This window comes from Camelus bactrianus, chromosome 22 (genome assembly GCF_048773025.1).
Source record: "Camelus bactrianus isolate YW-2024 breed Bactrian camel chromosome 22, ASM4877302v1, whole genome shotgun sequence".
NCBI lineage: Eukaryota > Metazoa > Chordata > Mammalia > Artiodactyla > Camelidae > Camelus > Camelus bactrianus.
The window spans coordinates 22,610,205-22,634,428 of record NC_133560.1 but is presented as its reverse complement, the minus strand read 5'-3'; the positions used below and the strand labels follow the sequence as shown (position 1 = coordinate 22,634,428).

General features: G+C 49.8%; 1 protein-coding gene across 12 annotated transcripts in view; it reads right to left on the bottom strand.

The window, feature by feature from the left end:
- The window catches only part of BRD4 (bromodomain containing 4), an 81,698-nt gene that overhangs the window by 17,974 nt on the left and 39,500 nt on the right, over positions 1–24,224 (bottom strand). For all 12 annotated transcript variants that reach the window (XR_012501626.1, XR_012501625.1, XR_012501627.1 and 9 more), the window contains 9 exons: positions 16,229–16,547; positions 12,472–12,609; positions 11,231–11,366; positions 9,417–9,706; positions 8,392–8,754; positions 7,409–7,537; positions 1,582–1,791; positions 754–953; positions 101–396 (listed from right to left, as the gene is read on the bottom strand). Coding sequence is in view for 9 of the 12 variants with exons in the window: in XM_074350559.1 (XP_074206660.1) it covers positions 101–396; positions 754–953; positions 1,582–1,791; positions 7,409–7,537; positions 8,392–8,754; positions 9,417–9,706; positions 11,231–11,366; positions 12,472–12,609; positions 16,229–16,513 (2,047 nt within the window). In the remaining 3 variants the exon portion in view is untranslated. The remainder of the gene's footprint in view (positions 1–100; positions 397–753; positions 954–1,581; positions 1,792–7,408; positions 7,538–8,391; positions 8,755–9,416; positions 9,707–11,230; positions 11,367–12,471; positions 12,610–16,228; positions 16,548–24,224) is intronic.

Here is a 24,224-nt window from a genome sequence, read left to right as displayed (position 1 = left end):
CGTTAACTGGTGGGCAAAGGGGAGCAGCTCAGCCCACCTTCTCAGTCCCCTTCTTCACCAGGGACTGGGAACACCCCTGCCCCAGGGGGCCCAAGGGCACCTTGAGGTTTCCTTTTCTTCCGCAAACAGGAGGTGACATAGCGCTCCAGTTCACGCAGGGTGGACGGCTTTAGGGTCTCAAAGTCAATCTCGATCTCATCTGGATTGGAGTTCTTGAGTGATGGCTCCCGCGACTGGATGATGTGCACCACACGGCCCAGCTTCTCGCCTGGGAGCTTGTTGATGTCCAGGCTAAGCTGCCGCTTCTCCTCATACGACATGGGCTTGCACTTGTCCTCCTCCTCTGACTCGTATGCAGGAGGGGGCTTACTCTTCATGGGTGCTGGCTCCTTCTTGCTACGAAGGGGTGACACAGATACCATCAGAAACTGGTCCTGGTGGGGAAGCGGGGCACCCAACCCTCCATCTGGGGCTTGGGGAGGCTTCCACACCCCCACCTGGTGGTCTTCACAGGAAAACAGGGGATGCTGGCAATACCTTCCTGGGAGCACGCCGCAGCAGTTGAGACCGCAATGGTGAACTAGGGGCTGCTATGGCTTGTCCTTGCCAACAGCACCACGCTACCTGCTATCCTCCCTCCCTCACCTAACAAGGTGAGCACGAAGGGCCCATCCAGAGGAAAAGGCAGAGGCAGCCTCCCTTCCCACGGCCGGGAACCCCCACCTGGACCAGGGGCAGGGGCGGCCCACAGACCTCGTGTTGCTGTTACTGCTGTTATTTTTCTTGGTCTTTTTGGGAGGAAGTTCCTTGGCTTTGCTTTTCTTATTCTCTTCCACTTCCTCTTTCTTTTTGTGCTTTTCTTTTTTCTTTTCCTTTTTGTCTTTCTCCTTTTTCTTTGGTTTGTTCTGCTGGGGCTGCGAAAGGGCTGCAAGCTGCTCGTGCACGGCTTTGAGCTGTGGAGCAGACAGGCAAGACACACACACTGATTACCCATCACCCTGGTCTCTATGGAACCCCATCGCCAGGGTTTGGAGACAAGGGAGGCAGGGGGTGGGGGCTGGCCTTCAGCTCTGTGACCTGCCATCTCACCAGATTTCCAAAGTGCCCACACCCACCCAGACCCTGAACTCCAAAGGTGGCCCAGTGTCTTCCTTGCCAGAGGAGCCACCCAAGCCCCGTGGCGATCCTGGTCCCAGGAAGAGTCCCTAAGACGCTGGGCAAGAGTGCACAGACACTTGTGGGGACTAAAGGCCTAATGGCCAGTTTGTCAGGAGAGAAGCACCCAGGAAGCCCCAGGAGATAAGGACATGCTACCTTGGCCTCCTCCTTCCAGACACCAGAAGGATCCAGAAGCCTCACTTCTGCCCAGAGAACGGCCATGTCACCCCACCTCCATACCTGCATTACACATCTAAGTATGATCAACATGCACCTGGCCTGCCATAAGGGGCCCAGTGGGAACTCCGCTCCTGCTGGAACTCAAAGCCAAGGACATCATCTGGAGACCCCTAGTGAGACTACCCTAGTCCACGGATCTGAGAGGGAAGGGGGGACTAGAAATGGGGCTGTCTGTGTCCTCACCTGCTCCTGGAGCTCGGCCAGCCGTTGGGCTCGCTCTTCCTCGGAGTCATCAGTTGAGCTGTCACTGTCTGAGGAACTATCGCTGCTGCTGTCACTGGATGAGGGCGGGGCCACAACCTTGGTGGGGGGTGGCACCGCTGGGGAGGACACAGCCACCACAGGCTCCTCAGGCTCATCCGGCATCTTGGCAAAGCGCATCTCGAACACATCCTGGGAGGGAGTGGGAGGAAGCCGTGCCCATGAGGGCTGCTGGGCGCCGAGACAGGTGGACTGGGGGTGCCTGTACCGTAGCCCTGCATCACCACATTGTGTCTGGCTGCTGGGGTTGACTCAACAGGAAGCAAGAGGGAGGTTTAAAAAGGGCCTGGCCAGTGATGACCCCCTTCCCACCACTAAGGCAAGGGGCCACCCAGGCCCCCTTGATAGTTCTTCCAACACTCCTCTCTCAAAGCTCACTTTAAGGAGGAAGGTGCTCCTGACATGGTCTGGCACCCACACCCTGGGAAAGAGCCCAGGTAAAGACATGTGACCTGCACCACAGGAGACAGCTGGCAGGCCAGGTGAGGACCGACGGAAAGAATACTCTCAGGCTCCCAACAGGTTGGTGTTCATTTAGTCAGCACATCCCAAGGGAGCCTTCTGGATGCTGGGCTGGGCACCAGGACACAACAGTGAACAGCACCGGAGGCTCTATCTCACGATTCATGTTCCTGTAGGGAGTGTGCCCAGCAGAGCCCAAAGCCAGCGAGGAGACCAAGCCCTCGCTGCAGCGAGCATGTAACCAACTGAGCAGACCTGTGCCACTAGCTGGGGCATCTCCACGGTACACCAGGCAATGTGAGAAAGATACGGATGGGAGATGGGGCGCTGAGGATAGACTATGGGAAGAAGCCAACACTGCGAGGTGCAAGTAACCTTGTGGAGATCCTGGGTTGACTGAGCACAGTATCCCACCCCAGGAGATCCTAAAACCTCCCAACTCTGAGATTCAGAAATCTGATGGAACTGTGTGGGTCACAGAACGTAGGGGGCAGCAACCCTTCCTGGGTACCTGGGGGTTCAGCTGCGTGCTGCACCAGCCAGCTACCCTTGCTACCCCAACAGCTCCAACATCATAAATCTCATGATAACTCAGGATTGAGGGCTGGCTTTCCAGCAGGATTTTGGGACCTGCTCTAAGCCTGGATTGTCAGTCAACATGGCAACACACACAACAGAAGGGGCCTTTCCCAAGTGTGAGTCAATGCCTGAGAGAGCAGCACAGCCCAAAAGGGTTGTGGGCTCAAACTCCAAGGCTGCTGTTTCAACTGGGGCCTACTTGACAGAGCCAGCCCTAGATGGCTTTCCTGATGTCTTTGGAAACACAGCTTCAGGCCTCCTAGCCCTCAGGCAGCTGCAGAAGTGACCTGGACAGCAGGACAGGCATTCCACACAACTGTGGTGCTGTCCCCTCCCCTCCAGACCAGTTCACTCAGTCTCCTTGAAGGCAGGTTCTCCTCTCAGCAAGGTGTCTGCCTGAACTCTGCTATCGGAATGGTTTTGAGGTTAAGTGCTAGAAGGGCAGTAACTTTCTAATTTACTCAGAAATAAATCCTGGAGCAGATCTGAGGGCAACAGAGAAGACAAACAGGAGGGATGACCAGAGGCCATCACCAGCCAGGTGATGCCCTGGATGTGAGCAGGCTCAGGTCCCCGACTGACCCACACAAGCATCTTAAGAGCCAGGCCTGCTCTTAGAGAAGTATGTCTAAGAAGGTGGCAGGGCATCAGGACCCCACAAAGGGAGGAGGGTGGCAAGCAGGGCCTAGCACTTGGGTGCTGCTGGGAGGTGACCATTTATCAAGCAGAAGCTGCCTCGTGCCACCTATCTGTGAGGCTAGCCTCCCCCGCCAGCTGCCAGACAGCACTACCTTTGCCCCAAAGCCATCACTGTTCCTATCCTCCCCTAGCTGTGACTGTTATGGAAATAGGGGTGGCACCCACCTTGAGACCTTCTTCCACTCCCCTGCTGCTTCTTGGTCTCTGCCCTCCCAAGGCCCCAAGACCAAATAGCAAGGAGCATGTGACAGGTCAGGTGGGCTGGCTGGGAAGGCACCATGGGGTCTGCAGGGCTGAGGGCCTGTAATCCTCCCACCTGCTCCAGCTCCAGTGGGGGACCATCCTAGGCAACACAGTCAGGCCTGTATGCCAATGAGCCAAGGACCACTGCAGAGAACTATCCCCAGTGGCTGAGACAGACTCACACTTAACCAGCGCCTGCTCTGTAGTAAACAGGAATGATGTGCTCCCTGCCCTCAAGGGGCGAACACAAATAGTTGAAAAGTGGTCTAAGTGCCAAGGTAGAAACAGCAAGAGGTGGCAAGCAGCCTGTGCGGGATCTAAGACCTAAGAGTAGGACAACAACATCTGCAAACCCCTGGGAGGATGGTGCAAAGGGAGAGGTCGAGGAGAGTGGGGTCAGGGGAGAGGATGGCAAAACCCAGTAAGACGCATCTGGGCAAGTGTCTTATGAAGGAGGACAGCAAAAGGGAGGACAAGTGAACACGAACAAGCAGCACCCTCTCAAGGGAGCAGGGGCTCAGGCTTTCTGCATTAGGGTCAACAGTGTCTTGAGGTGGACCCATCTCCTCCTCCTGGTATGACATTACCAGCCCCCCTCCTCCAACAACCTGAGCTCATCAAAATTCTCAACATCAACCAAGAACACTGGTTTCAGAGAGCAAGTATCTCCTCTTGCTAGAATGTTGACCAGAGTCATTTATTCTGGGCTACATCAGACTCATGGAGAAAGCTCCTTATCCCCTCTTTAGTTAAAAGGAGATGCTCAGGTACTGGGATGTTGCAGTACCCAAAGACTCCTGGGCAAACCAGCCTGCACCTCTGCACAGCTGGAGACCCTAGGGGGAAGTACAGTTCAGTCAGCCCCTCCATGGCCACGCCTGGATATTGCTGTGGGGCTTGGCCATACCTGGGCATCCCCCAGGGCACAGAGACTGGAGGGTATAGGGGTGGGGAACAGGATATAGGCTGTGGGAAGCCCAATAGTTTCAGGTGCTGGGGATGCAACTGTGCGTGGACACTAAGATACACACACACACACACACTCTGTCTCTCTCTCTCTCTCACATATATTTCAAAAGCTTCCTACCTCAGGGGTCTGATGCAAGACCCAAACACTTTTCTCAGTTTAATTTTTTTCCTTGCTGTAAACACAACTGCATACCACCTTGAATTTGCACTTTCTCTCAAAATAAAACTCTGGTAGCACCTAGGTACCAAACTTCCTAAATTACTCCTCACTTCACAATAGAGCAGACTAGAGGACAGTACCGCCAGGAGCTCTGGGCCTACCAGCTGGGCTGCCAGCCCTAAACTCAAGCCACCCTCAGGCTGCTGAGGAACCCCAAGCCTGGGGGCTCCTGGCTGTCTTTGTGACCACAGCTGCCAAGCAGTGGGATGTGGGTTTTCTAAAGGCCCAAAACCTAGAGACTAGAAGAGGAAAATTCCAGTCCTTTGGCACAGCCTAGTTACAACCTAGTTAAGAGACAGGAAGTCCCAGTACCTCTCACTGAGGTAAACAAGGTGTGGGGTTTTGTTGCCCCCTACTCTCCAGTGGGCAATCTAGCCACCTAAACCATGCTGATCCTAGAGAGTGTCAAGATAAAGAAGAAAAACAAAAAGCCACAAATACAGGAAGTACCTTCCAGGGGAAAAGTCTGCACAGGTGGCCTGCCACGTCAACTCTGCTGAAGCGGAGACACCCCCACCAGCCTCCTGGCATGTCACTTTCAGTAACACGGAGACCCACCCTGCAGCAGGCAAAGGAGGCCACAGGCAGAGGCAGCCCCCTGTTGAGTGGCCCACTGGGCACTGTCCCCTGCCTCTGCCTGAAGTGAACCCTTCTCAAGACAAGGACCTTGTCCTATCTAGCCTGGTATCTGGAGTCAATGTTTAAAAAAGAAGCTGCTGTGTGGCAAACATCTCAGTGTCCTTGCTCTGAGTAAACCCTGTGTTAGGGTGTGCTCATACTACTTCCAGGACAAAAATGCAAAACAAACAAAAAAACAAAAACAAAATCCCAAATGACCTTAAAACAGGCACAAAAATTAGGAAGACAAAAAGCTAGAATATATCAGAGGATATTCTCTATCTCCTTTTTAAATAGAGTAGCTCAAAATAGTAATCTTTGGTGCTGAGAGAGACCTTGTTTTGGTTTAGCTGTTTTCATCAGGGCAAATAAAGGATGTGGGTATTTATCTGGGCAAAAGCTACTACCCCTCAAGTCCTCAGTAGTGGGGGGGGGGTGAGCTCACTAAGATGCTGCTCTGAAGGGACCATTGGTGATTACGTATGAGAACTACAGCAAAATTATAAAGCCTGAGTTTCTTCAAGGATGGGAAATGCGTAACAGTGAAAAAAGCAGCTTTACGAAGAAAGCAGACAAGATAGCACCGAACTGAAGAAAAACAAAACAAAAAACCTGAGAGAAAACACAACTAAGAAACAGCCAGTAGAAATAAAAACCTTCAAGTCTGAGTGTGTGTTTACATGATAGCCAAGTCCACACTAGTAAGGTTTTTTGCTACCCCTAGACTTTTTAGGACACATCCTGTGAACTAAAGGCTGGCCCAGAAAGGGCCAAGTGAAAGAACAGAGGAGACCATGCCTTGGCTCCAGTGTAGATGACACAGGAGACACTATGCTGGTGAGTGTGGGACAAGGTGTAGAGCTAAGAGAGCTGAGAGGCAGGTAGGTGGCAGGGTTCAGGTGACCTCTGACAAACACAGACCCACCCACAGGTCCTTTTGCAAGTCCTTGATTCTGCCCTGGAAGCATTTCACAGATGGCTGAGAAAGCCTGGTGTGAGGAAGTCCTGCTCACATGCCAGGAGAGGGCTGGACACAGGATGCGCAGACTGGACCTGAGATCCAGCTAGAGCACCTGTACCTTGTGACAGCAGGTGGCCCAGCTCACGGCCTACCGACACTAAATGCAGAAGTGCAACCTGGGGCCTTGGGGATGGGAGGCTGCAATTTTTATATTATATATGTAATTTCAAAGTATTAAAAAAAAAACAGATTATAACAGTTCTAAATATTGATTTTATTCTCCATAATTTTGAATTCCTGATCTTTCTACCCAAAGACATACTTCTGTTGAAATTTGAATATCTTTCCTTTTTTTTAAATAAAGAAAAGTGGAGTCAGTTCACACATTTATGCTGTAATCTTCCCCCTCCCTTCCACCCATGTGTGTATTCTGCAGTGTGCATCACCCAGAATCAACTTGAAAGGGCCACGAATCCCACCCACTAGGGCATCATGGCCATACAGAACATAGAAAAGCAGCCACTCTGCAGCTGGAAGGCAAACAAAGACTTTCAAGGCTCTGGTGAATAAATGCCCACAGTTGAGGAATTACTTCAGGTCACAACTGTGACAAAGAGTCTACCTGGCAAGAGTGTCCCTCGTCGACTTGAGACAGGTCTGTTTTCAAGAGGTGGGGCCATGCACAGCATATGCACTCTTCTGGCCAAGGGCAACCGAATGCAGGTGGGGTGGGGGGGTGGGCTTTCAGTGGGACACTCCAAAACAAAACCCAAAATGCCCAAGACAGAAACCAACCAACCCTGCTTTACTTATAATGAAATAATCCCAATGTAAGATGTACGTGTTATCCTGACTTTAGTCCACACTTCCAAAGCAATGTGACATAATAAAGCAAGTGAGAAATAAAATCTGCCAAGGCCCATAGAGGGCTGGCCCACCCAGGACCCCAGCCTGCTCTGCTGAAGGATGCCACACATGGAGATTCCCCAGAGCCTCACCTGGAGCTTGCGGGCCATGGCTACCACCTCATGGTCAGGAGGGTTATACTTGTAGCAGTTGGAGAACATTAATCGGACATCAGCACCAAATTCCTGAGCATCACGGTACTCACGGGCCTCCAGTTTAGACTGTAAAGACAAAGACAGGTCCCAGTTAGCCATGGCTGCCCCTGTTCCAAAAGGAAATGACAGCAAAGAGGGCTGCCTGTAGGAGCAAGTTAGCTTCTCAATGGCTCTGGGTTTAACTCAGACCCTAGTGGGAAGAGGTTATCACTCCAACTCTCAGCATCAGGTGGACAAGGAGACACTCAACAGCAAGCCTCAGGGCCGAGACTGCCCTGCTAGCATCCAAACCCACTCACTGCTCCTGACTAACAGGCAAGTGGACAAAGAATCCAAAGAGGCAGAGCTTAAGCCAGAACCACAAAGGGAAGTTTGGGTCCAGTTCTGACCTGGCGTGTACTTGTCTTGGTAATACAGGATAGGACACTGGTCAAAAGGAACACAGCAGTGTCCCCTGCTCTGCCCATTCCATGTTTGGGCAGGTTTACTCCACTCCCAGGAAAAAAATGCCAAAAGGCTTAAAGTAAGTAAAACCAAAAAGGCTTCAAAACACTACAGTGAAAATGCCAGCACTTGTGTTTCTCCTACTGACGAGAGACATCAAGGCCTTCTCAAAGACACAGAGCCTGGCAGAGTGACGGCCCTCCAAACTCTCCGGCAGCATCTGCCACGTGAAGGTGTCTGTGGACACTGGGCCTCAAGGCCACAGAGGGCTCTGAGGACAAGGGGGAAGCACCGCTGTCTATAGCACACAGTCCGGGGCTGTCCCCACGATCCCCAGCAGGGGGCGCTGGGCTTCTCTGGATGGGTAAGAAGAGTCTAGACAGCTAAGACTGGGCCCTTGCCCGGAATGGGCTCAGAGACGCCAGCCTTCCTTGTCCTGGGAAGCCCCCGCCCCAGCTCCAGGGCACACCCCCCACCTTGATTGTGCTCATGTCCATGGGGTGCTTGATGATGTCACAGTAGTCATGCAGGCCCAGCGCCTCCACGTCCACGGGCTTATAAAAGGGCCAGGCGTAGGCCGCGTGCTTCTTGGCGAACATCTCCTTGAGGATGCCGCTGCAGCACTTGAGCTGCTCCGACACCTTGCTGCTCTTATCCGGCGCTGGGTGCTGCTGCGAGTCTGGCACATCCTTCTTCGGGGGCTTAACAGGCCGGCTGCTCTCCCGCCTGGGGCCCAGCTTGGTGGTCTTGGGCTCCGGGGGCAGTGAGGGCGGCTCATGAATGGGGTCGATGGTGGTGGGGGTGGTGGTGTCTGCTTTCCTCTTAACCCCCTTCTTTGTCTGCCGAGAGCACAGGCGTGACAGGCATAATCAGAGGCGGCGGCCGGCACAGCGGGCCCTCAGGGTCACTCCTGAAGGCAGGTCCTTTCTAGGGTCTCAACACTCAAAGGGAACAGGGCCCAAAGGCAATTCCACAAATGAAGGACTGGAAACAGGGAGACCCTGTCCCACCACTCTGTTCTGAAGCTGGGACAGGACCCTGCCAGTGGCAGGAGAAGGCACACAACTGCATGCAGGATCTGCTCACTGGAGGCCAGAGAGACCTACCTCCTAAAGCAGTTTCCAGTCCCACAGCCAACCCCCGTCACTCTGGCCACCCGAGGGAGGCACATTTCCGACACTACTTAAACAGCATCTGCAAATGTGCGGTTCTAAATCAGACACGGGGGGTGGGGGCAGCAACCACCTGAGAAGTGTGACTCAATTATGGGATCCTGGGGTCAGCAGGGCAACAGCTTCTGGGCTGTGCTGATTTAAACACAATGTGACCCCCTTCCTCCCCAGAAATACCCACAAATGCCCAGGGAGCCAGAAGCACTGGCAAGGATGAGTGAGTGTCTCCTGTAAGCCTCACTGCAAATTGGGGGGGGAGTGTCGTCTACTTGAGGTGGCAGGACCCAGCCAGTGGCCAGGCTGGGCGGCAACACGCACAGGATGCTCACCTTCACAGGCTGTGGGGTGGCTGCGATGATGGGTGGGTGGCTCTGCACGGGCTGGGGGGCTGGCGCAGGTGGAGGTGGTGGCTGGGGGGGCACTGGTGGGGGCGTCTGCAGTGGCTGGGGAGGCACCACTGTCATAACAGGGGTCTGGACGATGAGGTCTGGGGTGACGGTGGGGAAGGGGTGAGGTGTGGCCTGCACAGATGGAGCATTCTGCTGAGGGGTCTGGGTCTGTGGAGGAGTCGACGCTTGCGTTGCGTTTGGTACCGTAGAGACACCAGGTTTTGCGGTCCCTACCAATCACAAAAGGGACAGGTTAGATGCAGTGCTTGCATGCTGGTTGACCTTGTGGGGACACTGCCACAGGTGGCAAGCGCACGTCTGCATGGGCATGGCACAGTGTCACCATAACTATTTGTCTAACAGAACAGCCTGAACACCCTTGACCTCAGCCAAATCTGTCCACCTGTCCCAGGGTGCTCCGAGGGCAGTGACACATGGCATTCCACACTTCCTGGGGTGTCCTGGCTCCATGTCCTGACTCGGGCACAAAGACCCCTTCAGGAGCATGAAGGCCTGAGCCAAAGGAGCAGGAAACACACGCTGAGAGTCAGCACCAGGATAGTGATGGAGAGGGGAAAAAAAAAGAAAAACCTCCTTGGCACTTTCAGGCAGAGCTGTCCTCATTCCCAGAAACGCTGCCTTCTGAGTAAGCATTTCTGGCAAGGGGCCGGCATCAGCAGCCCTGGCCAAGGTTTCTGGAAACCAGCAAGCTACCACCACTCTGAGCCACAGAGGGAGGCTAGGCAGCTACTGCCCTTCATGACCAGCTCAGGCTGCCTCCCTGCAGTGGTGTGGGTGAGCCAAAACATACAACACCCCACATCTGTCCTATGTGAAGACCAAACCCCTTACCCAGGCAGAGGGTAGGGCTCCTTGGCTGTAAGGTTACTGGATGCCTTTGAGCAAATTCCACGGCCAAGGAGTGGCCCTCAAGACCAGCTCTCCTTGGCTACCCCTCAGCCCTACAGGGGATCTAGCCAACCCCATTTTGCTCCTTTGAAGCCACCACTTCCAAGCAGGGTGGGAAGCCAGGTGAAAGCCTGCTCCTCAGAGAAGCAAACAACTCACAACACGGCCCACCTTGCAAGCACTGCTGTTGTGCAGCACAAGCTGTGGATGGCAAGATGGCAGAAGCAGCTGTTAGTACTTTTCCTAGAGAGAAACATTTTATGAGCAGGCTACTCCCTACCAGCTGGCCTCTGGAATCCTGTGTCAGGCTGAGAGACAGGGGTACGTGCTAAGATAAACAAGGAGAGCCTGACTTTAGAAGACTATCAAATAGCAGGCATGGCTCTGACACAAATGCATTAAGATAATTCAAGTAACAAACCTCAAGGCTCTAGGATCAGGGTATTAGTATAGCCTTTGATCAGGTTAATTTCTTTTTTATCTAAAACAAAGAAACAAAGACTATGGCACTGGTGGGATGAAGAATTCAAATAGCTTAAAATGCTTTGAAAAGGTTACACTTTCCTTTTAACTGAAGTCCATCAAAAAAGGCAGTGTCCAATTTTTTTTCTATTTTTTGGGGGGGGTGTCATGTGACCCTCTGGGGTGGTTCCCACGATGAACTTGGCCCGACCATATCCAATTAGCAACAAAGCAGCCAGTGTATAATGCAGCTGTCTTCCCACCACGCCTAGTCCTCCAATGAACTTGGAGAAAGTTGGCAAAAACCTAGGGAGAAACAAAGCCAATTTCCTTGCTATTTCAGTGTGAAGCTAACAGTGCTGCGGACACCGAAGGTACCCTACCTGCTTCCTTCCTCCCACGTCCTCTTCCTTTTGCCTGGACTATCATGATCTCAGTTTCTTCTGTGGGCAGTTCGTTGATTTTCTGCAAGAAGAGCTTCTCCAGAGCTTCTGCCATTAAGACTATGTCATCTCCAGGCTAAAAGAGGAAACACATGGGGTGAGGGTTGGAAAGCCCGCCCCACTTTTCTAGACAGTTCAAGAGCTCCACACCCTATGCCCCAAAGCATGGAGCATCATATTCAGGGTCCTTCCCCAATATGAACCCCAAAGGGCCACACAGCTACACTACCAGGCATCACTGGAGGCTTCATATGTCTGCAGGTCTGTTGCCTCTCTAGTCTTTTAAGTTCTGGCCTGAGAAACCATCCTAATACCTTAAGTATCCATCAAGCTCTGCCGATCACAGGGGCCCTCTATTGCATTAGAGCCTCCTTTGACACAATTCAACTTCACCTGAATTACACAGGATTTCTTGCCACAGATACAAGAGCATGGCTCCAATAATGTTCCCCAGTGTACCCCAAAGGCAGCTGGGACTCAGGGCAATGTCCATCTCTCACTCCCTTATAGGTCCCCACTCTGCCGCCTCATCGGTAATATGCTGTTTCCACTCGGCTCTAAACTGAAATCCTCATCTGTGCACATTTCACTTAAACCTAGTGGTGAGAGCTGAGACTAAACAAATGCTTTGGCTTCATAGAACAGCCAAACTGAATGGTTTGGCTACTGGGTTAAGAAGTGATCTTTAGTTCTACATTTTAGGTCATGGGGCAGTTGATTCTATGGTTGTGAGTCATCAATGGTCATGCCCACAGTTGCAGATGCGGCAGGCCCCAATGCACCATCTCTCACGTTTAGGTTTCTGTTTGAGTGCACCTTTGCACAATTACATTTTAGGAGGCCCCTTCCTGACAATTCACATCATCCAAACAGATTTCTTAGTAAGAGTTGTCACTGTCCTTTTCAAGAACCAAAATCCCAAGGGCTGAGAAGTACATACTTCAAGCTAACAAGGACAGTTAGAAACAGAGCCAGAACGTTTTTGGCCTCAAAAGAAACAGAACCAGTCACAAGCAAAACCAGCGCTCCTATATGCTTCTGCCTCCAATGGTCTCCTCTCATGAGACTCCAATCCCATCTGCTCTCAGTACCTCTGCCCACAAGTTCCAGACATGCACGCCTCCTCCTCCTTTACCTCCTCTTTTCCCCAGGGCAGCTGGACAACAGCCCCCACATCTCACCTTGTTGTAGATGTAACAATTTGTAAACATAGTGTTGAAGTCCTGGATACATTCCTGAGCATTCCAGTAATAGTTGTTTTCCAAGCGCTTCTTTATTGTTCCCATATCCATAGGCGTTTTAATGATCTTATAGTAATCCTGGAGAGCAGAAAGCAAAAGGCCAGTGTCACCTCCACAGCCACACAGCACTCACAGGCAGGCCTGTGATCTCACTTCAGGTTACTCCACAGGCACGCAGATCCAAGCTCTTCCATGGCATCTGTGAGCTATCTCAAGGGGGACTCCAAGATAAAGTGGGTCAGGAAAGGATTCCTAAAGGCTGTGTGGCAATTCAGAGGGAAAATGTGCAAGTTTGCCAACTGTCCTGTCCAGGAACAGGTTGTCTTTATTGAGATTTATGTTTTCCTCTTTTTTTTTTTTTTTTTGATTTTTAATAAATAATGGGGAAGACATACAGCCTTTAAAAAAGTTTTTATCGGGTAAGACAACCATGGTAGGTTCTACTTTCTTCTCACTATTTGGAATTTTCTACATCCATAAAATGTAAAATCCTATGGAACTGGCACTGCAAGCCCATTCACAAGTGAATCCCTTGCTTTCTGTCACACTAAAGAACCACGGAGTAAAAGCCTCCACTTTCAGTCAAGTTCACTGCATTTCCATTTCTTTTACCTGCACACAGTTTACCATCTAAGGATCCACTAGTATCTGGATACAGTTAAGTGCCAGATGAAGATTTAAATGGACAGCTTTCATAATCCTTATTAAAAAAAAAAAGAAATCCAGCAGACCCACTCTCCAAACTTTCAGATCTTATTGACAAGTGCTAAACAGAAGGGGCCAGATGGCAGGTGTCCTGAAGTCCTTCAAATCAAACTCTCTACTATCATCACAGCTTTTCTCTAAATCTAAACCTAAATTTTAAAACCAAACACTTATTTTTAAAAACGACCAAAGGAGGAATTTGGGGACAGATCAGGCAGTGGCCAGGTTCCAGGTGGAATGACCACAGAAGGGCCAGGCCAGGGAGGAGAACCTGCACACAGCCAGCCAGCCCCACTGAGAACCACATTCTCTGAGGTTCCCCTAATGAGGCTAAGGTGAGGTATCAGAACCAAGTACAAGAGGGAGCCTGATGACAGAGGGACAGGCCTATGGTTTAGCAAGCACTGAGGTCCTGCCCAGGAACAGTGGTGGACTACTTAAAAGGTAATCATGGGGTATGAGGTTCTGACTTGTTCTGACATCCATGAGAAAGGCACAGAAGCCACCAGCATACACATTAGGGCTGGCAGAGATCTCAGCCCTGCCCAAACAAGGGCTGCAAACACAGGCCTAGGTGCCCTGGCCAGGAGGCCTCAAGGGGAGACTGAAGCAGACTTTCTACATTATACTTACTCTGACCACCTTTCCCCTAGAGAACCAAGTCCAAATATATTTTCCCTAGGGGAAATTTAGGTTTTATTCCATGGCCAAAGTTCTCTTAGAATGGTGTCAGGTGCTTGAACTGGCCTCAGCATGTGTCAAGTGGTTCAAGGCCAAAGAGGAGAGCGGCTGAGGACAGAACAGGAACGAGGCGAGACGATGACAAAGGGGTGGCGGGGACTGAAAGGGAGGCAGGGGCTTGGGGGCATGACAATCCAACTGTACATGTGTAATGAACAAAAGAGCCAGGCATTCTAGTAAGAAGTCCAGCAGGGACCAGAGGCCAAAACACAGGTAAAGATCTGGTGGGCATCAGAAAACAGGAAGAAACTTTTTTGGGTGGCGCTATTAACATTTCCTGGAGAAGTGGGTTGTTTATGGGAAACTGGGCTTTAGCGAGACATTTTCCCCAGCCAATCAGCCCCGCCCCATCCCTCTGGATCAGTACCACACTCTCCCCATCTCTCTGAAGACTTTGGACCAGTGCCACTATCCACAGGCCTCTTCTTCCTATGTCAGAGCTGCTGAGGGTGACATCTACAGTCATACTGTGGCCCCTGGGGAACCTGCTCTCCACTTCAGAGAATGACCTCAAACCCCCAAACCCCTTGGCCTAACAGACCTCCCACACCCATGTCTGTCCCACTGGCTGGGATGCTGCCTTCTCGAATCTCAGGCCCCCCAGTCCCCCTTTCTCCTCAGTCTTCACCCTCTCAGCTCTCCTTGCCTCTGCACCCTCTGCATTTTCCTGTAACAAACCAACCCCTCCTCCTTCTGGCCCTGCTGCACTTTCCCTTCAAAGCTAAATTTCTTGAAATGATGGCTTCACATCCTCACCTTCTCATTCATACAGCTGTGAATCTGGTTTCTACTTCTGCGTCACATGGTCCTAAGGTCACCAACGCCCTCCTAAAGGCCAACAGGAGGGTCAGGTTGGAATCCTCATCTCTTTGACCTCCCTGTGTAGTCTCTGATGTAGCAACTTGGGGGGCTGCTCTCTGCTGGCAATCCTCCTGGCCTCCCACCTCCCTCCAGTGCTGTAAAAAAGCACACTTGGATTCCAATCCCCAGCTCCTTCTACCCCCGTTCTTTGCATTTGCTCTCACAAGGTTACTTCATCTAGGACCATGCAGAGCTCAGCCCATTAGCCCAGCTAGAAACTGATACAGCAATCTCTCCCAAAAGCTTCTCTCCAGCGGCAGGATCACTGCCTCTACTCCTGGTTGTGGTCAATGGATGAGAGTGGCCTCTGAAGTCTGGATTTGGTGAAGACCCTTCTTTTGCCCCCAACTCCTTTCCTGAGCCAGTTCGTTACCCAGACCTGCAGCAGCCCCTCCCAACTCTCTCTGTGAGTGCATACGATGCGTATTCAATGAACAGAGAGTATTAGACAGCTGTCACAGACACAGCAGCTTTCAAGCAAGGAAAGTCACGTAGTGTGTTCCTCCTTCTTGAAACCAGACCCCTGGCAGAGACTGAGGATCCTATACCCGTGTAGAGCAGTTCTAACTCGCAGACCCATGCCTAGGTCAAAAGCAGCAATCATCTAATTCCAATTCCCTTGCCCAGGGGTGTGTGTGGAATCTGGCAACAGCAGAGAGCAATTTAAAGATAATTAGTCCTTGATGCTTTGAAGAAAGGAAAAAATTAACACATTTATGTCGTTTGCTCTCCTAGGTTCAGTTAGAGGTACAAGTTGAGTTTCTAGGACCATGTGCTAGGGGTGTGGGCAAGTGGAAAACTCTCCCTGCCCCAAAGGAGAGGAACAGGGGTACAAAACAACAAGAGCCAGTACAGTGTGGCCACAAGGTGGGCAGGTGTGAGGGCGTGTGCAAAGGCAACCAGGGACAGAGCTGCACCCCTACCCCTCTCTTCAGTCAGGCCACTTCCATGTACCTGGCTCCCTGGGAGGCATTTCACTACCTTCTCAAACTGCCCCGCACTCTGGGCGATGATAATGACACCAGTACCAGAAGAAGTGCTGTAGTCAGCCAGTCCTCTTCTGAAAACTCTGATCAACCATGTCTGAGAAGGGAGGGCTTGACCCCACCATCCAACTGGAAGGAAAGCTGCAAGCACTCCTTCACCCACTTCAACCTCTTACACAGTACTTTCTGGGATCCTAGTATCAAAGAAACCAGTTACTGCTTAAGCCAGTCAGCAGGTTCTTTCTCCTTCCCTATTTTCACTCATCAGGACTGCCGAAACCACTCACTCAAGGGCCCGTGCTTTCACAATGACTCCAAAGGTATATCCACCCTCCCATAAGTCCACCCTCCCACAGGAGGAGACCTGGAGGATGGCAGCCCCAGGCCTTGCCGAAGTTACTCACAGGGAGGTTTAGCTTGACGGCGTCCACAGGCTGCTGGAAAGGCCACGCAAATTGGTGTTTCCATAGTGTCTTGAGCACCACTTTGAGCAGATATTGCAGTTGGTTGGTCTGTCTCTTGGGCTTGTTGGGGTTGGAAGTCTCCGGGGGCGGGGGATTGGTGCTGGCTGTGTTGGCTTGCTGGGGTTGGGCCTGGGCCTGCGTTGTAGACATCTGGGTAGTTTCTAGTCCATCCCCCATTACTGGCAGATTTCTCAGTCTTGTCCCAGGACCGCTCTCCGCAGACATGCTACTGATCCCATCACATTCTTCGCCGGGCACTCTACAAAGGAAGAGACAAGCCATCATCAGAGACCAGGCAGCAGATGGATGCCACTCACAACGACACATGCCCCTGGGCTGTGGCTCCCGAGAGATGAGTTCCTCTGGTGAAAACTGATCAGGTTGGCTGGGGAGTATGCACTGATGAAAGGGTCGCAGTATCTGCTCTCCTTAAAGACTCATCAATCAGTAGGAAGGAAAGAGGCCCCAACTTTGAGGGCCAGGGCATGGAGTCCAGAGTCAACCAGGAGCTGGAAGAGGCTGCAGAAGGTATGGAGTTCATGGAGAAGTGGATACAATAACTAAGTTTTCACATCTAAGAGTTTTTAGGGGACACTGCTTGTGTGTTAGATAGGATTATTTACAAATCCCAAATTATGTCATTTTCATTAAAATTGTATTTGTGGCTTATGAAGCATCCACCCAAGTCAGAAATTCCATTTGGTAAGCAGGGGCCAGGCAGGAAGGAGTAGGAAGGCCAGGCTGCCCACTCTTGAATGGCCCATGCAATCCACTACTGAGCACTCAGGGACAAACCTCACACTTACGAAGAACATTTTTTCGGTAATTTAAATAATGCATGTTTGCTAATTAAAGAAATACCACAAGGTAACTGCTGATACATAAAAACAAATCCATACTCAACCTACTGTTTTATTAACCAGCTTTCCAAAGCTTATTTATAAAAGCACAGAGAAGCACCTGTGATCCACCAGGGTGGGGGGACACAGGAGACCCCCGATCAGTGCCTTATATGTATCCTGTCCAGTTACTTACAGGAGAGCCACAGGGCAGCAGGTACATGTTTTTACTGTCAAACTGTCCCCTAACCCGGAAACACATTAACCCACTCATTACTCAAGAGTGCCAAGAGTTTCCACACTCTATTCATAAGAAGAAACATCTCCTCAAAAGTGTACTGACCATTTGCACTTTTCGTGCGCTATGCTTCTGACACCTTTCTACTGGCAAGAAAAAGGAATGAGTCTGCGGAGGAAAAAAGACTTTGTAAGCTAGGAGCTGCCTGCATCTAATGAGTGACTCCAGTAATAAACCCAGGAGTTCAGTCAGCGTAAGAAAACCTCTCTAGCTGAGGAAGTCAGGCAAGGTTTTAGGAAAAGAGAGCAGAGTAGATTTTTAGGATCACAGGACTCTGGTAAGTAGAGGAGTCAAGCTGGCTGGCTATGTCACAGCTTTTGCTCTGGAATACACTTAACAGATACTAGTTACTCTAGCTGCTGTTGAATTACTTTATAATTCAGTCCAAGTGTAATTTAAAACAAGGTTCTCACAATGGTTTTTGTAAATGCAGTTCTGGCAAATTACCAAATTTTAAAGGCACGAGAAAGGAACTCACTGGGTGAAAAGCAACTCACTCAAGTAAAAGCAACTTAGTCCATCATGGCAGGGCTGTAAAGAGCTAGACCTCTCAGCCCAAGGCCTGATAAAATTAGCATGGCCAGGGAGACTGCTTTCCTTCCAGGGTGCTGACTGCAGGTCTAGCCATCAACTGCTTAGAGAACACACGTAGAGCGTGCTGCTCTAAGGAGAAGGCTGTGGCAGGGAGGGGACCCGTGTGGGAGCAGCCCATGGCCACCGAGTATAAGACTCCAGATCTTACGGATCTGAGAAATGAATCCTTTGCTTTAAGAGAAAAGACTGCTCTCTACCCCTTTTCAAAGAGATAAGAGATTTAAGAGTGCCTTTTGCCTATTCAGAAATGAGATGCCAATCACTCAAAAAATACTGAATAATTCACTAATCCTTTAGCTCAGAGAAAAGGGCGATACTGTCCAATGCTGGAGGGAGGGAATGTTATAGCAATGTGAATTAGGTGTCTAGAGGTGGTCTTGCATCTGATGCTAAACTTAAGTACTTAATGATGTCCAAATGCATCCAAGATGCCAGCAAAAAATTCAGTTTGCACCCTCTCAGGGTAACTTTCAAGACTTGAGAGGCAAGGGACAGGTCCTATGGAAACCTCTAAGTTCTCTACATGGAGAACATCTGCCCAGGAAGAACACTTACAGGAAGGGGGCTTTTGTGGGTGTAGAGCCAATTCTTAGCACCTCTCTTGCACATACGGTGCTAGAGATGGGGAAGGGGCACCCAGAGATAAAACTAGACAGGTATCTGACATGAGAGAGTGTTGGGGACTGGAGGTGGGGACTGGCTGGCCAGCAGCCAGTTAAAGCATCCCCCAAGCCAAGACAACAGTGTGCCTGGGGTTCAGTACTAAGAAGGGGCACTTCCCTGAAGCAACTTAATTTGACAGTGGACATCATGAAACTTTGCAACAACACAACCTTGCAGGAGCGTTGTGGACTACAATAGTTTTCAAAGGCAGGCATGACTGGGTAGGCTTGCTTCAGGCTCTGGGGATACAATGCACTTCCCTTTTCCCATCAAGGATATTTCTGGTACAAGTTTGGCCAGAACTAAGGGCCATCTTGTCCTGTAAATAAGTGCCATGCAATGAATCAAGGAGGGAGGGTGGGCTTGGAGGTCTACTGGTGGTGGTGGGGGTACCTAAAGTGTACCTGGCTGGGAACTTGGAAAGGATGGGGTGTACCCTGGAGCCCAGACTTGAGTAAACGCATCTCAGTGAAAGCAGGAAGGAGGTCACATACAGATTCAGGGTGGGGAGCATCCAAAGGCTGGGGCAAGGTGAAAGAGCCTGCTCAGAGGGAAGAGAGAACAAGGGGCTAGGGTGAATCACCTGACACTGAGTGTGATTGGGGTGGGGGGGATTCTGGCCGAGAGTATGTCACTGCTGACCTAAGGTGAAGCAGGATATGGAGGGCAGCGTGAGAAGGCAGCACACTGGAAGCTGCAATCGACTGTGAATGGAGTCTTGCAGACAAAAAGCATGCCTTCACTCCTGAAGTGAATGCCAGGAAAGAGGAAAAAGATTCCTCCAAGTTCTGAGGTTTAGTTGATAAACAGTGGGGACCTCAATCTCAGAGAAGTAGGGTCCACAACCACTTGCAGAAAGACATGCCAGGGCTCGGGGATGGGGCCATGGAAAGGTTCACAGAACCACGTCCCCAAAGCCACCAGGAGAGCACAAACTGGCTTTAGATAGATGGCATTTAATCATTTAGTGCACATTCCCTTCTTTTCATTTCCTTTTATTCTCATTCCAGTATTGACAGGTAATCCCTGTTTGTGCTAGTGTGAAAGGCGGTGCTCAGGGATGACAGCAGACAATACTATTATCTGGATGGAATTTAACAATATTGTTTTGTTCTCATGGTTTTTGAAAAACTCTATTGATATCAATGTTACTTCTGATTTGGTATCCTTTCAAAATAAAGCTGCTATAAGCAAAACAGTAAACTGATAAAAACAGAAACAAACAGTTAAGGATATCACATAGAACAGGATAAGGATAAAGTGGGAGTGGTGAGGGCAGCCAGCTAAGACTAACTCCAGGTTCCAGGTTGGGAAGCCAGTGGGCTAGAATTTGCAGAAAATTGTTGGAAGAGGGAGGGAGGATGGAGAGGCACCCACAAGATGGCAGAAACTATAGAGTGCTCCCTCACAAACCCTCCATAAGTAAGTGGATGGGGTAATCATTTACGGGGCAACTAAAGAAACTGGGGTTGGAAACCAGCAAGACAGAAGGGGAGACAGAAAGATGAATGGCACAGGCAACATGCCAGCTAGCCAAGAGCCTTTGGTTTGGTGGTCATGAGCGAGATACAGAGAGATACAGGACATGCTGAGTGCTTGGACGCAGGTATTGACAGAGGGGCAGCACAACAGAGAAGGAAATATGTCAGTCGGGTTTAAGGATGCCTGGAGTTGGCTGGAAGAGGGTTTCCATGCATCAGGACCAGCATGAACAAAGGAGCAAAAGAGGATGAAAGTAACTGTGGCCCCATCATGAAGTGAGGCTTAGACGCACTGGAGAAGTGACTCTGGGAGTGAGGGTGGCATTTAGTGAAGATGAAGAATGATCTGCAGTTTGGTTTCTACTATTAAATACCTCCTACAAAGAAGCTTAGGAATTACACAGCTAAGCACGTGCCGGGTAAGCTGTGGCAGGCAAGGAGCAGGAGCAGCCCCACTTCTAAGGAGATGTGCTGGCCCGAGGGCAGTGAAGCTCTGTCAGCCACAAGGACACAGGCTGCCAGGGGGCTGAAACAAGCACCTCCCACCAGGAGGAAGAAGCTCCATAAATTTTCCATTAAGTAACGATGTGCTGGAAATCTTTAAGCAGTGTCTCCAAGGCAAGATGAAGTCAAGGCAACTGAGTTCTGGAACTTCTGGGCTGTGTGCCTCTTCTCCTTCCAAATGGACTCTCGGCAAAGCCAAGGATGGAGGGCTCTAGACACAACTACTTTCCTTCACCTTCAAACCACACCCACATGGGCCCTTGAGCCAAGGAAGCTGAATTTTCTGCTCAAAAAATGAACAGAGCTTTTTCTACAGAAAATGTGACACTCTAACTTTGTCTCATCTCTGCTTTAAACCACTACCTCCACCACAGAAGCCAAAACACCCTTTCCAGCCAGAACACCCAACCACCTCCCATCTGACACACAGTGGCATTTAATCTTGACAACTCTGAGACTGCTTCTAGCCTCATCCCCATTTTAAAGATAAGAAAATCGAGGCATAGAAAAGTAACTGACCCAGGAAGTAGAAAGATCAGGCCTATCCAGTTACTGTAGCCCATAATCTGGCACAATTCCTGGAAAGTTTCAGTTGGCTTTTGAGTCAAAGTCCCCATCTGTGAGCTGAACATGCACCTCTAAGAGAGTCCAATGCAAACAGCTGGGACAGGCTGGCCCATTTTAAGTAGTATGAAAAACCAAGCACAAAACCCACACCCTTGTAACAACTGAGGTCAATTCATAAGGAAAGAAAATGCTGGAGGCTGCCAGCCCAAATGTAAAGAAATGATGAGTCTGACAGATGAGATGGATCCACAAGTACCTCAAAATTTCTTTTAGGAAGCTCTGAGGACAACTGAAGACAGGTGACATCCATGGCCCCAATGTATGGGATCACCACATATGACAACTAAGCCATGAGGATCATCACAGGATGCCTGGGATTCCTGTTCTATATTCACTTGGGGGCCTGGGCAGCACTCATACCTCAAGAAACCACACCCAGGATAGTCTGCAGCTTGCAGATCAGCTGTTTCAGGACTGCAGACAAGTAAACTCCTCAAAAACTTTAAAAAGCCATTCATTCATACTGAAGCAAAGAACACTAGGGAAGCCAACAAGAGTCTCTAGTCTGTTGTGGGCCAAGGAAGTGAGGCACTGGTGAGCGGCTCCCTGCGACAGCCAGGATGACTTTTGTAAGGCACAGGTCCAACTGTGTTGCGACACTGGGTAAATCCTTCCCAGTAGTCTCCCCTACCCTGTACTGTCCCAGTCCCTAGCATCAACATTCCAAACAACATTGTAGCCACAATGGGCCCCTTCCCTATCAGCTTCATGCCTTTTATCTGCTGTATCTGGTGCTTCCCTGATCTCTGTCTAGTGGCTTCAATGGTCAGCACACACACCTGGAAGCCCAAGGGCAGGGCCATCTTTACTTCACTCTTGTCCTCTGAATACACAGCAGGTGCTTAGTGAATGACTCAGGTAAAGAAGTCACCCTACAGTGACCACACGATTGTCACCCTAGGTCTTCTAAGCCCAATTTCAGAGCTCTGGAAAAGGAAACCAGCTTGCACTCTCACACAGAAAATTTGACTGTTATACTCTCACTTAATCAGCTAATGCGTCCTGTCTGAGCTACATGCCAGGGCTGAGGACTCTGCAGTCAACATGATGTTCTTCGGGTGATTAAGCAATACCTGGATGAGTATTGTGAAAAAGAATGGTAGGGCCACTGTGATCACGGACAGGGAGGGTGTGCACTCCCGTGGTGGGTGAGGCAGAGAGGGACAAGGCTTATGACGGACAGGAGAAGGCAAAACTGACGCAGTAATACAGGCACAGGTATGGAGGCAGGAGAGATACCAGGGCCTGTGAAGAGCTGAAAGGAGAACAGGCGGGGTGGCACAGTGTAGGGACCATGTGACCACGCTGGGTTTTATCCTCCACAAGTCCCTGACTGCAGGGCAGGAGCAAAGGGGTGGGGATGGGGGAGCCCTTGGATGGAGCACTGAGGTTGGATTCCAGGACCACTGGGAGGTAGAGACAAGAATCGCATTCCTGCCTGGAATATAGTTTCATCCTCAACTATACCTGCACAATGCAGCATGGTGTTTACAGATGCAAAAGATGGGGAACCAAAGAATGGGTGCATGGAGACAGGGTAAATCAGTGAGGGTGCCTACAAGATTGCTCTTTGTGCTCTACAAGATTGCTCTGTGTGCTCTGAGTCCTGCAGGAAATCAATGGCTCTCAGCACCATGGCTCAAAAGGGAGAGGAGGCTAAAAACTCCAACTTATAAATCTATATGTAGATACTAGGAGGAATTTATTACTTGGATTCTCATGACAGTGTAGACACCAACTTCAACCAATTCAATCAAAATTTTACATCTAAAAGATCCAAAAATGCTATTCCCTCTATTTTCACACTTACCTGTGGCCAAGAGGTGCGAGCCACCAATTACTGTATTCAGTTAGTTGAACGTCAAGGGACAGGAAGAGAATTTGACGTATCGTATCCAAGCAAAAGAAAGCTGCATGACCCAACCAGGTGTCCAATTTCTGGATCTACTCTCAACAGATAGCTTACGACGTATTTCCAGTTTACAGGAATAAGAAGAAATAGATGAAGAGAAATTAGATTAGTGCCCTGATTCCCCAACGGAATGCTGAGGCACCCTAGGGAGTCACAGTAACTCAGAGAGGCACTGTGAGAACTATCAGCTCAAGGTAATTGATAATTTCAATGTTAGACTGCACTATATTCCTTTCGACGTCTTATCTTGCAACACCTGTGTTTAGCAGTTGTGATAAATAGCAAACTTGGTTAGTTGGCCCTTGGTATCTGCAGATTCAATCAACAGCTGGTCAAAAATGGGGGGGGGGGGGGAGTTTTCCCAAAAGTTCCAAAAAGCAAAACTTAAATTTGCTGTGCACTGACAACTACACAGAATTTACGCTGTGTTTACAAGTATTTACATAGCATTTACACTGTATTAGGTATAAGTAACCTAGAGATGATTTAAAATGTATGAGAGGACAGAGGACATGCAACAGGTTATATGCAAACACTATGCCATTTTATATAAGGGACTCGAGTATCTGTGGTTTTGAGTGTCTGGTGGCAGGTGTATATGTCCCAGAAATAATCCCTTGAGGATACCAAGGGATGACTGTACCATGTAAAAATCAACGTGGGAAACAGAGAATAGGGGCAGTGGGTGTCTGATCTGGTTCTAATGTTTGAAGGGTTGTGCAGTACCCAACTGGCACACATTCCATTAGGAACTGGCTGTAGTTATGCAAGGATGTAATATTTCTTCAATTTATGTCTTTTATTTTTTTCAAACAGCTATATACAGTTGTTGGGACATTAGTACATATTCCTTTGTTTATATCTAAACTACCTAATGAAATTGTTAAGTATTTCCTTTGGCCTAAGATCATGATGAAAAAATTGAGATGCTAAGGACACTATGAACCAAGAAAGTTTGGGAACCGAAGGGCTAATGAAAATAAAAATGTAAATTCTTTCCCTATGTTTATAAACCCTT